General features: G+C 41.4%; 1 protein-coding gene across 2 annotated transcripts in view; it reads right to left on the bottom strand.

The window, feature by feature from the left end:
* Positions 1-18,510, bottom strand: part of DHX16 (DEAH-box helicase 16) — a 983,432-nt gene that overhangs the window by 368,769 nt on the left and 596,153 nt on the right. For both annotated transcript variants that reach the window (XM_044084487.1, XM_044084486.1), the window contains exon 15: positions 16,204-16,366. In XM_044084487.1, the coding sequence (XP_043940422.1) occupies positions 16,204-16,366 (163 nt within the window). The remainder of the gene's footprint in view (positions 1-16,203; positions 16,367-18,510) is intronic.

The raw sequence follows: 18,510 nt of genomic DNA, 5'->3' as shown, positions 1-18,510 counted from the left end.
CTTATTTAAGGAGAGACAGCAAAATATGTAACAAGAAACCATAATTTTCTGCAACGCACTTACTTATAGAGTTCTTTCAGGTTTAGATTGAAATGAAAGCTCTATGTTCTTTTGGGAACCTTGAAAAAATGGAAGCAAAATTCTGGCACCATTCAGTTATACTGCAACCTCCAGAAGCAGGAAAAACACTATCTGCTTATAAGACCAGAAGTCAGACTACTGAGCAGTTGAATCTAGGATGAGGTCAAAGTGGTTTCAACTATGAATTCAGTACACATCCCTACTTCTGTATGCATACTCTCCAGCTATCCAGGATAATGATTCTGCATCTGTCTTCCCAAAGCAACTGCTGATATCACTTGCAAGTCAGAATGTGGATGCAGCCATATACTTTACTGGATAGGACCCTTTTTATATACTGTGGTGCCCCCACTAAAGGCTATGAATGAATCCTCAGTACTGCCCCTCCCTGCCACTGTTACCCTGGGCAAAGTCCAATCAAGTTTTCAGAGATGTCAGAGGGAAAAGTAATACTTTACAATTTTATTTTAAATATTGCACCTTAAAACAAACAATTATGTGAAGGAAATGCGAAAGGGCACTGGAGGCACCACATACCACGGTCTATACTTTAAGTGTACAACTGTGACCGTACACATGAACAAAATCTATGTCTACCAATCACTATCTACCCAGAATGAATACAAAGTCTAGCCTTAAATAAAATGGCTTCCTGAAATAGCACCTAACCACTCTTATCCTCAAGCCTCTCAGAGCTAACAATCAGTGTGTAACTTAGAATTAAAAGACCTTTTTTTGGCCTAGCTACAGATGAGATGACATTCTCCAAAACATTATGGTAAGGAATTACAACTATGCTAGTTTCCAGACAAAGATTTTGCAGTATCTTTCCAACATCTACCAATGCATGTTTTCATGACAGTGGAAAACAAAAATGCTTCTTATATATCAAACATACCAAAGCTATCAGATAAGCATTATTATATACATGCATCTATACGCATTCTATGACGGTTCATAGGTTAATACTAGACTGTTGATCCAGTGGACCATGTGTAAGGTGGTTGTGATAGATCAAGGTGGACATATCCTTAACTGACCTAGTAAGGAAATGCTGCAGTCCTTTTGAGCTGGGTCATATGCCTAGACAAGTACATACAAAAGGGTCCTTATATTCTATTACTGGCCAGATAAGGGATGAGCAGAGGGAGATGATGACTTCTTTGGATCTAAAAGATGCATCCCTGGTGATCAATCTGGCTATGCAAATGGATTTTCTAACAACTGACAAATGGTGTTCAAAGGAGAGTTCATTTTGTATGAAAGTGCCAAAGTCCCTGATAAAAGAGTCAGTTTTACGGGGGTGTCACCTATGTCACAGAATCAAGGGTATACAGCTTGGGTAAAGGCCATAATACTGTATTTCCTAACATTTAATTTGATTCCATGGTCTACACACCACTTGTTAATGTGTGTTAGGCCCTTCTGGAGAATCTGAAGGTCAGTTGGGGAATTTATGACAGCTCTGTTAGTAATCATCAAAAACTTCAGTTATAGGCCTTTGGTGTTAGCTTGATATCAAGAAGTAGCTACTGAAGAGGAATGGTTCCCAGACTGGTCCTGGGGGGCACCACCAATAACTACTCTTTTTGATGACAGTGTGCCTTCAACACCAATATATTGGGTTCTGTTGGACAGCCAGTTTGTTATCTTGCAGGTAACACTGGCCATTAACTTTTAAATGGATAAGCTTATCAATGATACCAGAATGTAGAATGGTATAAAAAACATTGGACAAGTTCAGGGTATGCAGAGTGGACTGAAATGCCTGAGTCTAATACCCCAGTGACTTATTCAAAAAAAAAAAAAAAGTTCAACAGGTTCAGGAGGCAAGATCCACCTCTAACAAACCAAAACTGGTTTGGATCCAGGATTTGAAGTCTGCCTGTGTCCTTGTTAGTACGTTTAATAATGATGCATTCATTGCCTTGCAGATAAGGCAGGTGAGGCTTACAGGTCTACAGTTACCCAGATTCGTAGTGGGTCCCTGTTTAAAGGGTGGAATCTTCTTCAACAAAGCAATTCTGACCATGAAAAATGTTTTGCAACACAACATGATGGCTCTCAGCCACTGCAAAGGAAGAAAATATTTTAAAGAATAATCTGCCTAGTGTTATCCAATAATGTGACTGAGGGTACAGACATTATTTACTGCTACACTTTCTGTAATTACAGTGCACTGCCTTAAATGTTGCATTAGACTGCTTTACTTTTCAACCTGTGGAATTACTAGTAAAGCATAAATTCCTGAGCTGAAAAAAGAAAAGAAAAAAGAATGAAACACCCTCCTGGCTTTGGGCAGCTACTAATGGGCTAATGAACCAGTTACAGTGGTTGCTGCTTCCTCTTGTGAAGTTTGTGCTTGGCAAAAATCATGTTTGCTGGATCTTTGGCTTTCTTATAGTGAAGGAACTCAAGACAATTTACTTCCAGTACAATTCAAGATCTTCCATTGTTTTGTTTAATTTTGGGAAAAGATAAGGCTCCCTATTGAAATGTCAACACTTATAATGCTGAATGCCAACACAAACAAGGTACATGCAAAAAAAAAAAATCCGAAAAAGCAGGAGAAAAATGTATGCTGAACACCACTCCTCTTTTAAACTTGTTTTTTTTTTCCAGGGGAGAAAGCCCTCCTGCACCCTTGAATTTATATACAACAACTCTGAGATCACCATATCCCACAGAAAATAGAATATTCTGAGAAATGCACTTGGCATACGCAAGTTTGCTTTTTAGATCATTCAGTGTCCATATCTCACGACTCGCTGAAGTGGGTCCAGAGACATTTCAAATGGTTACCCATAGACAAATGAGGTCCTGTAAATGGGGAATTTATCATCTCTTACTGTACCTTAATTAGAATACCCAACAAATGAATTATCAGCTTTCATTGTATTCTGAGCATAGATAAATTAAATGCTATAAATAGGGCATTTACTGGATGCCAGCAAAGAAAAAATTGGGGAAAGTAAGAAAAAAAAATCCACCAGAAAAAGAGAAAAAACTCTGCCTACGAATTGCAGTTGTTCAGCAAAAAGAAGTTCAAGCTTCAGCTTTAGTACAGGAGATGGCTTCCATCCAGTAAGTTAGAGGGAAAATAAACTGAATGCACTCACAGGTGTTTAAAAAAGTGAAACACTAAAATAATGTATACAATAACATAACAAAAGGCTGGAAAAATTAGTAGCTTTGACAGGCTATACAGGTGAGCTGATAAAATCTAGGTCCTCGTTTATCATGTCCATGATGATTCTTTCCATGGCCTTACATATGAGGTTGGTCAGACTCATGGGCCTGTACTTACCTGGATAGCTGGTTGGACATCCTTTGTTCAGGGAATGATTGTAGCCTTCTTCCATTCCTTGGGCACAAAACCTGACTGTAGCCTGAAGATGAAAAGTGATTAAAGTGGACCAGAGAGATTATGTTTCATGACATTTAGTAAGCATTCCAGGACATTATCAGGGCCCACTGATGCATTGTTTTTGGCCTTGGAAAGTGCATTAAAGACTGGTTCCCTAATAATGGTTGGGGGTATTGGGGTATGAGGAATTTCATTTGGAGTACTGGGAGAATGAAAAGAAAAGGCTGACTGAGCATGAGGTTTCTCATGAAAAATTTTTTAACAAAAAAAAAAAAAGCTTGTTAAAAGAGGGAGCACCAAGAGATACCTGACATTTTCCCCCATACCAGGGAAACTGGAAGGAACAGACTATATTAATGCTATGAATGTACAAAAGTACAGTTGTGTACCTAACATAAATGTAGATGTTCGAGTGTATTCACTGTTGCAGTCATTACTCTTGGGTTATCCTGCTGGCAGGCTACCCTCAGTTGGCCAGAATTCCAAAGTCTAGGTCTGGCATTGGTTGCTGTCTCCTCTTCCCTGACGTCAGTGCGCCAGGGGTATAAAAGATGCAGTTGATGCCATTTTTCTTAAGTTTTTCTTGCCCCAGATGTCAGGTGCCCCCAAATTGGTAGGCTGAAAAATATGCCAATAAAAAAGCATGCACAAAAATAACATTTTCTTCATCTACAAGCAAATACACCAAATAGATTGTATAGGATACAGAAGTGCAGATAAATCCCAGCAAAGAAAAAAGGGATGGAGGGTGGGTAGGTAACCTGGACAGCAACAGTGAATACACTCGAACATTTACATTTATGATAGGTACACAACTGTACTATGGTCATCGTGTTTCACTGTTGCAGTCATTACTCTTGGGTTGAATCCCAAAGCTGAGGATGGGTGGCTGGGCTAAATAGGATTTGGAGAGGCTATGAGGCCCTGCAGAACTGCAGTGGCAAAGCCTGCTCTGGACTTAAAGAGGTAAGTGGTAGTGCTTGGTGAAGGTGTGCACTGAACTCCAAGTTGCAGCCTCTAAGATATCTTTGGTTGGTACTCCTCTGAGGAAGGCTGCTGAAGTGGCTGCTGCTCTGGTGGAATGAGGCCTAATGCCCTTAGGCACTGACTTGCCATGTTGAAAATAGCAGAAGCGGATGCAGTGGCCTATCCATTTAGAAATAGTCTGTTTTGAGATAGCCTTTCCTTGTGATCCTGCAGCATATGACACTAAAAGATGCTCAGTCTTTCTGAAAGCTTTAGTTCTGTCCAAGTAGAAGCGTAACTGCCTGTATATGTCCAAAGAATGCAGAATTTTCTTACCCTTGTTCTGTGGCTTTGGATAAAAGGTAGGCAAGTGAATGGTTTGGTTGAGGGCCACACTGGACACCACCTTAGGCATAAATGTAGGGTTTGTCCTCAGAGAAACCCTGTCTGGATGAAAAATGATGAAAGGTTCCACAGCCATTAGTGCTTGTAACTCCGAGACTCGCCTTGCAGAGGCAATTGCTAGGACAAGAGCTGTTTCCCAGGATAAGAATTTTATATTTGCTGTTGAGGCTGGCTTGAAAGGAGGCAGTGTGAGTTTTTCCAAAACATAATTTGAGGTCCCAGGCAGGAATTGGTGCTCTCCTTGGAGGCCTAATGTTTTTGGCCCCTCTGAGGTACTGCCTTATTAAAGGATGAGAAAAGATAGGTGGATCCATGTTGTAATGGGCTGAAATGGCAGAGGCATGAATCTTAACTGATGAGAAAGAAAGGCCTTTGTTCAGTATCTCAGTTAGGTATTGTAAAATCTGAGGTATATTTGGTACACACGTGTCAATGCCTTGTTCCTGGTTCCAAGCATACAATCTCTTCCATTTTTCTACATAAGATTTTCTGGTACTGGGCCTCCTGGCCTCCAAGATAACATCCATAACAGCTTTTGAAAGAGGAGTGGTCTGAATGGCTACATTATCCACCATGCTGCCAGATTTAAGGTCCTGAGTTGGCTGTGCAGGATCTGATTGTTTTGTTGGGTCAGCAAGTTAGAAGTTTGAGGTAATATCCATGCTGGACCTTGCAACAAGCTCTTTAGGATTGGGTACCAGTGCTGGCGTGGCCAGTCTGGTGCAATCAGTATCATTTTTGCTTCTCTTGTCTGACCTTTAGGAGTACCCTTGGAAGGAGAGGGAGTGGAGGAAAGGCATATACTGTTAGATTTTTCCAGCTGAAGGATAGGGCGTCCACTTTCCATGCTTGCTTGTGATAAATCCTTGTGCAAAATCTCTGCAATTGGCAGTTGTGAGGGGAGGCAAATAGATCTATGTCTGGGCATCCCCATTTCCTTATTATCATGATGAAGACTTGCGGATCCAGTTTCCATTCGTGGGGATCCATGAGTTTTCTGCTTAGTTCGAGTATTTGTTTTTCCTGGCAGGAATTGTGTTTGCAGGTGAACTTGAAAAGCCAATGCTGTGTCCCATAAGGTCATTGCTTGTCTGCAGAGGGGGTAGGAATGTGTACCTCCCTGATTGTTTATGTACCACATGACCGTGGTGTTGTCTGTCTATCAGTATGTGCCCTGGATGAAGCAGGTCCTTGAAAGCTGTCAGGGCATTTTGAACAGCTAGCATCTCTTTTTGATTGATGTGAAGATACATCTGGTTTGCAGGCCATGTGCCCTAAATACATTTTCCTGCCATATGCCCCCCCCCCAGACATAATCTGATGCATCCGTTGTCAGTGTCTGTCTGGCTGTGGGTAAACTGAATGGCAGACCTTTGTTGTGGTGACAGGCTTCTGCCCACCATCGAAACTCCTGTTGCAGGCAGGGAATGAGTGCAATTACTGTCTCCAGGCTGTGGCAATGCGGAGTCCAAACACTTTTTAGATACCATTGTAGTTTCCTCATATGCAGTCTGGCATATGGAATTAGTAGAATGCAGGATGCCATGAAACCCAAGGCCTGCAGGATTTTCCTTGCAGATAAGTGGGTTTTTGTTACCAATTTCTTGAAGTAAGTAGTCAGTTGCCTTTGTCTGTCTGGCATGAGATAAGCCATCTGGGCAGTTGTATTTAAGCTTGCACCCAGGAATATTATCTCTTGAGAGGGCACTAGTTTTGATTTCTTTTTGTTTACTGTGTACCCTAGGCCAATTAGTAATCTTTTTACAAACGCCAGATGCTTTAGAAGAACATCTGTTCTCTGCTTGAATTAACCAGTCGTCCAAGTAGGGATATACTTGAATTCCTCTGTCTGCAAAACGCAATTACTGGTGCCAGGCATTTTGTGAAGACCCTGGGCACAGTAGATAAGCCAAAGGGCAGTGCAGAGAATTGGTAATGCATTTAGCCAGCTATGAATCTGAGGTATCTTCTGCAAGATTGTCTGATTGGGACATGCAGCTTTGCCTCTTTTAGGTCCAAAGTTATGAGCCAAGCCTTCTTGGCCAGCATGGGCAGTAGCTGCTGTAGAGCCAACATCTTGAATTTTGGAACTTCCAGAAACGTATTTAATATAGACAGGTCCAGTATTGCTCTCCAGGTTTTGTCCTTTCTGGGTACTAGGAAAAGTCTGGAGTAAAATCTTTGCCCCTGCTCTTGTTGTGGTACTTGCTGAATGGCCCTCATGTCCATGAGGGCTGTAATTTGTCTTGAAGAATAAGCTTCCTGTTCTTCTGACAACAAAGCCCACAGAGATATTTTTGCCAGTGAAACCTTTTCCACTGTTCCAACAGAAAATGCTTGAGTGATAGAAAAAACAAAGCACAGGAGCTGACTACAAGGTTCAGGAGTACTTTGGATTTGAATCAGAGACTGGTGTTAGGAGATGGAGATGACCAGCAAGAAGGTCAGCAATACTGTGAAATTAGAGAATAACTGAGAGACTGTAAAGTATCAATCCCATTAAATACAGGATTAGACGTGAAATGTGGCTTTGCAAGAAGTGCCTGAGAAAGACTAGAATTCTGTTTACTGCGTTAAACTGCAGGGTGAACTGTAAAACTACTATTATGGAGCTTATGAGAATTTAGGGTGAAGTAATCAGCTTTCAGCAGGGAATATTTTTATGCAGGATTGAAATTGGTTTGCAATACACAGGATGTATCAGAGGGACCTAGAAGGGAAATATACAAGAAAGGGTGGATTTCTGAAGACATGATGTGAATTCAGAAGTAGGAACTCAGAAGGAATTTACATACCCTCCATTGTAGAATAACCGGGACAGACTTGATGGAAACTGTATTTCACAATAACATATATATTTAACTGAAAGCTCTGACAAGAGTCCAGTAACCATTTCAGAAAACGCACCATTAAAAACTAAGATAAAGATACAAGGTAATTAAGTGCAAGTGAGACACTATCACTTTCCTTCTTAGCTCTTAAAGAGAGAGGAATTTAAGAAATAGTGGAGATGATTTCAGAGTTCTTAGGGAGCACATCAATTTATTCAGAAGGGATAGCTAATGGGTGGGATAAAATAAAAATGGACTTTAAAAATACAGTAGAAATAAAAGAGCTAGAAATATGGGAAAGAAGCAATAGGGATTATTTAGAGGACTGGCATAGGCTGAAGTACTACAAAATAAAAAGGGAATCTCACAGAAAATGTAGAGAAGCAACTGCAGAGTGCTAAAGGGAAAATAAGAGAGGATTTGGATAATATGCATCAGTTTAGAAAAGTTGCTGTTTGTTTCAAAAGTTTTGATGCTATGGAGTTAACAATGACTTAGGCAACTGATGTTGCCAAACTCAGGGAGCTTATGACAAGAAAAATAACCAAAAATCCTAAATATGTATTAAGTACAGCTGTGTACACTTACCATAAATGTAGATGTTCGAGTGAATTCACTGTTGCAGTCATTACATTTGGGTTATCTGCCTGCAGGTAGCCCTCAGCTGGCATGAATATCAAAGTCTTGGGTCCCTGCGTCGGATGCTGTCTCTTCTTCCATGACGCCAGGTCATCAGGGGTATAAAACATGCAGCCGACGCCATTACATCACTTTTTCTTGCCCCAGATGTCAGGTGCCCCCATAATGGGAAGCAATTACATGTTAGGTTACACCTCCAACAAAAAGCAAATACACCAGAAAGCTGAAATACATTAAACAAGAAGAAAAGTATAGCCAAGAGAAATCAGGGGGCTGGAAGGAGGGTTACCAGGACTGCAACAGTGAATACTTATATTTATGGTAAGTGTACACAACTGTACTATGTTCTTCGTGTTTCACTGTTGCAGTCATTACATTTGGGTTGATTCTCAAAGCTAAGGAAGGGAGGAGGCAGTTAAGAGAGCATTAGGACCAGCTTATAAGCCATGCAAGACTGCAGTGGCAAAACCAGCTCTGGATTTAGGAAAAATAGGCAAGTGGTAACGCTTGATGAAGGTATGTACAGAGCTCCAGGTAGCAGCTTCTAGGATGTCCCTGGTAGGGACACATCTGAGAAAGGCTGTAGAGGCAGATGCAGCCCTGGTGGAATGTGATCTTTTCCCCTGTAGAGTAGGTTTTCCATGGTGCTTATAGCAGAAATGAATGCAATGGCCTGTCCACTTAGAAATGGTTTGCTTTGAAATTGCCTTCCCCTCTGTCCCTGCAGCAAAGGCAACTAGCAGCTGTTCAGTTTTTCTGACAGGCTTAGTCCTGTCCAAATAAAATCTAATCTAAGTTGTCTGTGCACGTCCAAAGAGTGCAGTATTCGTTCTCCTTTGTTTTGTGGATTAGGAAAAAAGGTTGGCAAATGAATGGACTGATTAAGGGCCACACTGGATAACACCTTGGGCATAAAGGAAGGATTGGTCCTGAGGGGCACCCTGAATGCATGGAAGATGATGAAGGGCTCAATTGCCATGAGGGCCTGTAATTCAGACACTCTTCTTGCTGAAGTGATGGCTAGAAGAAAGGCGGTTTTCCAAGAAAGGAATTTCAACTCTGCAGTTGCAGCTGGCTCAAAAGGAGGTAGAGTGAACTTTTCCAATACAAAGTTAAGGTCCCAGGCTGGAGTAGGGGCTCTCCTGGGTGGTCTTACATTTTTGGCACCTCTGAGGAATTGTTTCAACAGGGGGTGAGAGAAGAGGGCTGGCTCAGTATTATAATGTGCTGAAATGGCTGAGGCATGAATTTTAATTGATGAGAAGAAAAGGCCCTTCTGGAGCATCTCTGTTAAGTATTGAAGAATATGCGGTACACTGGGCACTGTTGTGACCATCCCCTGAGTCTGGCACCAGGAACAGTATCTTTTCCACTTTTCAGCATTGGATTTTCTAGTACTAGGCCTCCTTGCCTCCAGAATGACATCTAGCACCTGCTTACTGAGGGATGCTATTGGAGAGCTCAGGTAATTAGCCAGGCTGCAAGGTTCAGGGTTTGAAGCTAGGGGTGCAGAATCTGTCCCTCCTCCTGGGACAGCAGGGAAGGGGTCTGAGGCAGGTGCCATGGTTCCAGCAGTGACATAGAGGGGGTACCAGTGCTGTCATGGCCAGTCTGGTGCAATCAGTACTGTCCTTGGTTTGTCCTGTTTGATCTTTAGCAGAACGTTCGAGAGGAGGCAGAGGGGGAAAGGCATAAACTGAGAGGCTCTCCCAGGTGAAGGACAGGGCATCCACTTTCTAAGCTTGTCTGTGGGGAGTCCTTGTGCAGAATTTGTCCAATTGGTATTCTGAGGGGAGGTAAACACATCTATCTCTGGGTTCCCCCATTTGTTTCTCAAAATGTTGAATATCTTTGGTTCCAGTTTCCACTCGCGTCTGTCAGTGAATTTAGCTTGCCTGGCAGGAACTGAGCTTGTAGGTGCACTTGGTAGCTCAAGGCTGTGTTCCACAGAGCCATGGCTAGTCTGCAGAGAGGGTAAGAGTGGGATCCCCCCTTGCTTGTTTATGTACCACATAACAGTGGTGTTTGTCTGTCTTTACCAATAACTGTCCTGGAAGAATGTGGCCCTTGAAGGCTTTCAGAGAATTACATTTGCCCTTAATGCACTGTTCTGCCAAGTGAGCCCCCCATGCATAGTCTGATGCGTCTGTTTTTAGGGTTTGGGTGGCAGGGGGTTGAGTGAATGGGAGCCCCTTGTTGTGGTAGCAGGCCTCTGCCCACCAAAGGAACTCTGTCTTTATACAAGGAATTATAGGAATAATTGATTTTGGGCCCTGAGAATGTTGACACCATAGGCTTTTTAGATACCATTGTAGCTTCCACATATGCAGTCTTGCTTATGGAATTAGTAGGATGCAAGAGGACATGAACCCCAGGGCTTGCAGGATTTTCCTTGCAGATAGGTGGGTCTTTGTGGTCAGTAGTTTGAAGTAGGTTGTCAAATAAACGTGTTTCTCTGGCGTGAGGTAAGTCAATCTGGGAAGCTGTGTTCAAGCTTGCTCCCAGGAATACAATTTGTTGGCAGGGTACTAGATGAGATTTCTTTTCGTTTATGGTGTACCCCAGTGAGGTTAGCAGTTTCTTTACAAATGCCAGATGATTTAGTAGCATGTCATGGCTTTCTGCCTGAATTAGACAACCGTCCAGGTATGGTTATATTTGAATATTTCTTTGCCTGCAAAATGCAATGACTGGAGCTAGGCACTTTGCGAATACCCTGGGCGCAGTAGATAAGCCAAAGGGAAATGCAGAGAACTGATGGTGCATGTAGCGTGCTCGGAAGCGTAGGTATTTCCTGCAACATTCCCTTATTGGAATCTGCAGGTAAGCTTCCTTTAAGTCCAAGGTTGCCAACCAGGCATCTTTCCCTAGCATAGGAAGCAGCTGATGAAGAGTTAGCATTTTGAATTTTGGGATTACCAAAAAGGTGTTTAGAATAGAGAGGTCCAGGATAGGACGCCAAGAGCTGTCTTTTCTGGGTACCAGGAAAAGTCTTGAGTAAAAACCTTGTCCCCTTTCTTCTGCTGGGACAGGTTGAATAGCCCTGACACTTAGAAGAGAGGGAACCTGCTGCTGAGCCACTGCCCACTGATTTGGGGGTAGGGCTGGCCACCCGTTTGGGGTTGGTAAGGGTGGAAGTGGAATCTGTATCCTTGGGAAACTATATTTAAAACCAATTTGTCCTGGGTAATGAGTTCCCAGTTTTTTGCATGCAGGGCGATCATTCCCCTAAGGGAGAAGGCAGTTGTGCAGGGCTTAGAAGGTTTAAGGTTAAGTCATTGTGACAATTTTCCATAGGGGGGTGTCCTACTACTTCCAGCTTTGGAAGTAGGAGCCCCCCACTGCTTAGGCCTGTGAGTACCTTAAGACTGTAGCCTAGGTGTGGTCTGCTGTTCCTGGGTTTGGACTGAGAAGGCCTGGAAGAGACAGGAAAGGGCCAATTCTTAGATGGCCAATGCCTACTAAATCTGGGAGGCTGTACTTGCAGGAAATCTTTAACAGTTTGCATAGATTTAGCTTTTTCCTCCATCTTTTTAAGTACTACTACTGATTTGTTGCCAAACAGGTGGTCTTGGTTTAAGGGAGCATCCAGTAATTTAGCTTTAACATGATCTGGCAAATTTTGCTCCTTAAGCCAAGCATGCCTTCTAAGAACAGACCCAGTGACAGCAGCCCTGCAAGAGGCTTCTAAAGAGTCAAAACCACATTGCAAAGTATGTTTACCAACTTGTTCAGCAGAATGCATTAAATCCTGTAATTCTTTATTTTCAGCACAGTCAGGAATCAACATCATTTTCAGTTTAAGTAGTCCAATAATATCCTGCTGATACTTTAACATATGAAACTGGCAGTTTAAGGCCTTAATGGCCAAAGTAGCAGAAGTGTATACCTTCTTACCCCATTTGTCCAAGGCTCTGGAATCTCTATCAGAGGGGGTAGGGTTTTTGGCAGTAGTAGCCTTAATGCCTTTAGGTCCCTGTGAAATGGTCTCTGGGTCCGCAGTAGGATTGTTGAAGAGGAACTTGTGAGTAACGTACTCTAATACCTGTCAAGTTTCCTGGGAGCCGGAGGTAAAGTGTCTGGGGCCAGGCGTGATTCCAAGAAGGCATCATCTACAATGTCCATGACAGGAGGGATAGCTAAAGGACTGTGTTGAGGTAGGAGTAAGAATTCCCTAAGCCTCTTTTTGGAGTCAGAGTAATCCTGGCTTTCCCAGTGGAAATGCTCCCCAAGAGTGTGCAAGGTTTCACCAAAAGAAAAATCTTCGGAAAGGGAAGCAGAGGGTATGGAGTCCTCTGCATCAGAATCCTCATAGGTAGATAAGGGCAAATCCTGGTAATCAGAAGAAACAGAAATTTTAGAATCCTGATCAGAAGAATCAGAAGGAAAATCAGTTCTAGGTCTCTTAGGGGTGAAGGCTGGCTTCCCCTAACTAAAGTAATAAGGTCTTCAGCCATTCTTATCATTTGTTTTTAGACATATGGGCCTGACCATGCGGTTTGGACGTCGGATTTATAGGCGTGGGTCGAGGCCTTGAAGAAGAAGATGGTGTCGGTTTGAAATGCAAGTCAGTAGGCCTGAATATACCCTCAGAAGCTGCTGCCTGCACAGCGGCTCCAGACTTATCCAAAGTAGAGACATCCGCAGGTTCCATAGTCGAAGATGCATCTCGCGGTATGCCAGACTCCGAATGGGTCTCAGTAGAGGCCTGCAAATCTGAAGTAGCGGTTATCAGGGGCTGCGAAAGCATCGCACTGAGTACTGGCGAACTGGCAACTAGCTTAACAGAAGCATCATCGGCAGCTTTGGACCTATGAGGTCCGTCTCTGTCTTTATCTTTACGTTTTTTAGGAATGTCGGTAGTCGGATGGCTTACCGAAGCCATTTCTGGATAATTAAACAAGAGTACCGAAATAGTTTGATGCAAAAACGAACCAACGATGAATAGTTCGATGATTGAATAAGGCACAAAATAAACAGAGAGGGACATTGTAGTCTGGGCCTAAGCAAGGAATGCAGTACGAATGAAAATCTTTATGAGGTATTTGCTTTCCACAGGTAATACAATTGCTAACTTTTACTGACATCTGTTTAGAGTAAGAAAAAGGATCCCCTTCGGTTCTGAAACTCGAAAACGAAAGTTTCAGGAGTCGGCCGACTGGCACTTGCGAACTGCTTCTGCTTCGGGCACCGCACAGCAAGAAAGACTGATGTAATGGCGTCACCTGCATGCTTTATACCCCTGACGACCCAACGTCATGGAAGAAGAGACAGCATCCGACGGAGGACCCAAGACTTTGATATTCAGGCCGGCTGAGGGCTACCTGCGGGCAGATAACCCAAATGTAATGACTGCAACAGTGAAACACGAAGAACATCACAAAGAACATCAGATATTTCAGAAATTTCACTAATCTTTGTGTAAAGCGATGAAATGTAGAAACCAGGAAAAAAAATCATGGGAAACAAATATAACAAAGTTAGAGGAAGATGAGATTCTACAATTAGCAGTTGAGAGGAAGAGATGAGAAGATTTGATGATGTACTATCAGTCAACAGGAAAGCTTCCATGAAAATATGGTATTCCTGTGAAACTCTGGAAGTTGGGAAGGGAGAAAGGAAAGATCTGGGAGGTTTTTTTAAACAGCATTTTAAATGGTGGGGAAGTATTAACAAAGAAGGGCAAAGAGCCTTCACACCCCACTTCATATAGATCAATTTCAATTTTAAACCATGATTATAAAGTATGTCTATACTAGCTAAAAGAATGGCAAGTGTGTTGCCAAAATTAAAATATACAGAGCAATGCGTTTTTTTGGACAGGTGGCAAACCTCTGACAATATTAACAGAATGATGACGACAACTCCATAGTGAAGCAGAATGTAAGATGATGCTATTACTGCTGGTGGGTCTTGATGCAGACAAAGCATCTGATAAAGTGAGCTGGGATTGCATTAGTATGGCAATGGAAACATGTGCATTCCCTAACAGAATAATAGGATTAGTTAAGAGGATATATAAAGGGTTGGAGACAAGAATTAAGGTAAAAGGATTCCTCTCCAACATGCTGTTTTTAACAGAGGAACCAGGCATAGGTGTCCTTTTTTCCCCCTTAGCTATTTGGTTAATATTTAGAGTCACTAGCAAAAAAAATAATGGACTCACAAATTGAAGGATACAACTGGCACTGCACTCAAGCAAAGTTACCCTTATCTGCAGATGATATTTTGTATTTAATAAATACAGAGTATGACACTTTAGTGCTGCAGGGCATTTTGAGATAGTCTTGTGTCTTTTCTGGATATAAACTAATGAAAATAAAGGGGGAAAAGAGGGCAAGATTTAAGTGGGATAAGTTGATTCTCTCCACAGAACAAGGTGGTATAGGATTGCCCGATTTGAATGGATAATTTAGAACTACACAATTAAGGCTCCTACACCTAACACAAGCAGAAGGTCCTAAATCAAAGTGAAAGGGGATGAAGACAAAATGGGGGGAGCAGGAGACAGAGAGTGTAGGATTTCAGATGCAGGTCCTTAAGGAGAACAACAGCCATACAGAATACTACATTGGTAAATTATCAGAAATATTTTAAGTAGTAAGCCAAAAAGGGAATGGAAAAATGAGGTTTTACAAGTAAATGTAGAGAAAATAGGAAAGAGGGAGCTGGTATTTACTGAAGCATATTAGCAAACAAGGTACTGGGAGCAAATAATCAGGGAGAGAAAGTTAACGGAGTGGGTTGAGTCTAAATAGAAGCCTGGACTGCAGGGTAGAGACTGCCTTCCATACCAAGGACTGATAATATATAGGCAAACAGTAAGGGACAGGAGACCAACTATGGTAGTTTTTACTAGAATCTAGAACAGAAGCAGCTGTTGAAAAAGGGATAATTAGTAGGGCATATAAAATACTGCATGATAAATATAACAATCAAAGTGGTTACAAACTATTGGTCAAAAGAGAATGAAAAGGCAATTTACCAAGGAACAATGGAAAGATATCTGTATGGCTCCCAAGTGTGCAATAAAGTCTAAAAGGTTTAGGATTTTCATTTGGAAGTATTTGCACAGCTATGTTTATTCCCCAAGCAGACTTCAGAGATTTTTTTCCTGGAGTAGCTAGCAAATGCTGGAAATGTGATAGGAAAAGAGGTAACTGGAAACGTATTATGGGAATATAATGAGTTGGCAGATTTTTAGAAATTCCCCGCAGAATGGTTTGTCAAAAATGCTGAGGGAGCAAATTGTTGTAACTTTGGAAATTATTCTCTACGAACAGGCTATGAATTTCTCATACATAGTAATGCCTTCTATGTTTAATGCAACTGGCTGCCAAAAAAAAAAAGCAATAAGAAAATAGAAATAAAAATCTAACCCAACAGTAACTGAAGTACTGAATATTGTAAAGGAGTTAAAATGTAAAAACTGGAGATGGCATCCAAATTTCATAAAAGTACATGTAATCCATGGGAAAAATGTTCAAGAAGAAAATACTTAAGCAGCCGAACAATTTATGTAATACTGGAGTGAATGCTAATGATTAACAAGGAAACACATGTATTGAGCATGAAAAAATGTTACCATGGTTTGTTTTCTTTCATATTACTATATGTGTAACTTTGTCACCATTTTAGATATGATTTAATAAAGATTTTACTAAAAAAAAAAGTACCACGAGACTGAAGAAAATGTTGTCTATCCCTCCCTGTGACTGTTCTTACATTAACAACACTTGTACAAACCAGAAGCAGGGGCTAAAGCCACAAGGGAATGACACAAAGAAATCTTCACTGAACAGGGAACACTGACATTGAGATGATGAAATAACGAACCTTCTGGTTGACACTGCCATGAAGATCACCACCATCTTCAAAGTACCTGATTCAGATATGCATTCCTTCGTCCCTTACCTAAGCTCTTCAGTAGCAGAACCACATTCCCTAGGTTTGTTCGCTGGATTTCTGGGACTGTTGTTTCTTCCATCTCATTCTTGTAAGCCCATGCAGTGTAGAGGCGAAAGCATTTTCCAGCAGCAACTCGACCAGCTCTCCCAGCTCTCTGATTGGCAGAAGCCTTAATAAATGACAACAAATATATAAATTACACAAAGTGGTAGTCTTGCCTCTTTCTAAAAGGACACATTTACAATGTTAAAACAAAACCACACAGATGAAATTGCCAGTATATTTGACCAAAACCAACTTAGAAAAGCAATTCACTGGGTCCACACAATAAGCTCTGTACCTCCACAGGAATAACAGATTGAAATGTACACTATACCCTTGGTGGTGGTGAACTAAATTCAAGCTGCTATTAGGTGAAACTAACCTTGGTGGTACTATAAACAAGGCAAAGAACAATTCTCAACACAGTGACTTTATAGTAATACCATTTGGTGTAGGGGAAAAGAAGATGAGAGAAATTATATCTAGAAACTGGACAATTTTAAGGCCATTCTGATGTCCTAAAAATTCTAGGGAACGAGCCAAACTTTGTTTACAAGATGGGGAGGAATTTAAAATCAATATTTGAGTACTCTGCCAAAATCATTTCTTTATCTGATAAAGGTACTACCAAGTGCTGGACATGCAGGCAATGCCCCTACATACTTGAATCTTACAACAGATTATTAAACGAAAATGGATACAGGGTTAATCTGCACAAGGGAAATTGCAACACCAAGGGCATAGTGTACATTTTCAATCTGCCAAACTTGTGGCAGTTATTACATAGGTAAGACAGAAAGAAACCTTAGAACAAGGATCTACGAACATCTGTACACAATATCAAGGTGTAATGTGAATAATTAACTGTACAAACATTGCTTACAGTGTCAGGACTTCACTAGATTTAAATTTGGGATCTTAGAACAAGTTCCATTAAATGCCCGAGACAGGTGGTGGAAGCTCTGGTTGGAGTTACAAGAACTTTTTTGGATAATAAAATTAAACTCTAACACACCACCAGGTATTAATGAGAACATTCCTTTGGCTCCAGTGTTAGATAGAGCTCTGGATGTAATATAGTATTTTTCTCAAAATTCAACATTTTATGCTTTTAACATAAATGTTTTAAGATGTCAGTTTATGGAGTGTTGTGGATCACTAACTACAGAATTTTTAATTTGTAAATTGTCTAATTAACTAGAATGTAAATGACACCTATTACATAAGATGTGCTTATAGGAAGAATAACTTAGTTCTGAAGAAGTCTCTGTTTTGGTGAGGGAGACGAAAGCACTTAACTTTCTTTGTGTTTGGAATAGTGTGTGTTCGTAAGAACTTTGGCCCCGTTATTCTTGTGGAGATATAGAGCTTATGGTGTGGACCCAGTGAATTGCTTTTCTAAGTTGGTTTTGGTCCATTTACAATGTTGTCTAGCCAAAACTGCTCTTCCCACTTCCGTATTCTTCAGTGCCCTTGTTCCCACAGATCAAAAGTATTGTGAATACCAACCTTTAGACATGCTGTTTGACTGCAGCATACCACTCATAAGGAGTGTATCAAAAGTTAGGCACTCTGCTAAAAAGGGGGTGTCTTTCATACTAACGAGCAAATGCTTCAAAAACTATTAGAATAAAGCAAACATAAAAATCATAACTACCTCTTTTAACCCCTCAATGACGAAGAGGAATTTTTGTGATACACTGCATTTGTGTTAAAAACTTATAACTGTAGATGTTACAGTATGTTAATGATTGCATTAACAGCTCAATGGACTTCTGCCACAGAAAGTATAATGGACATCCTGACTTTGAAAGCTTAGTACCCTTTCCCATCCCGGTTGGACAGATGCCATTCCCACCAGGATGCCAGGACATCAGTTTGGCAGAAGGATGTCCAAAGTACAGTTGTGTACCTACCATAAATGTAGATGTTCGAGTGTATTCGCTGTTGCAGTCATTACTCTTGAGTTATCCTGCTGGCAGGCTACCCGCAGTCGGCCTGAATTCCAAAGTCTTGGTCCGGCGTCGGTTGCTGTCGCCTCTTCCCTGACGTCAGTGCGCCAGGGGTATAAAAGATGCAGCCAACGTCATTTTCTTCAGTTTTTCTTGCCCCAGGTGTCAGGTGCCCCCAAAAGGGTAGTCTAAATAGATTATGCCAAAAAACATGCATGCACTAAGGTAAACATTTCCTTCATCTACAAGCAAATACACCACATAGCTTGTATAGAATAGAGAAGTACAGATAAGACCCAGCAAATGAAAGGGGAATGGT

This window comes from Protopterus annectens, chromosome 9.part0 (genome assembly GCF_019279795.1).
Source record: "Protopterus annectens isolate FY-2018-M chromosome 9.part0, PAN1.0, whole genome shotgun sequence".
Lineage (NCBI taxonomy): Eukaryota > Metazoa > Chordata > Ceratodontiformes > Protopteridae > Protopterus > Protopterus annectens.
Note: the sequence above shows the minus strand (reverse complement) of the source record. Positions and strands in the feature narration are given on the sequence as shown.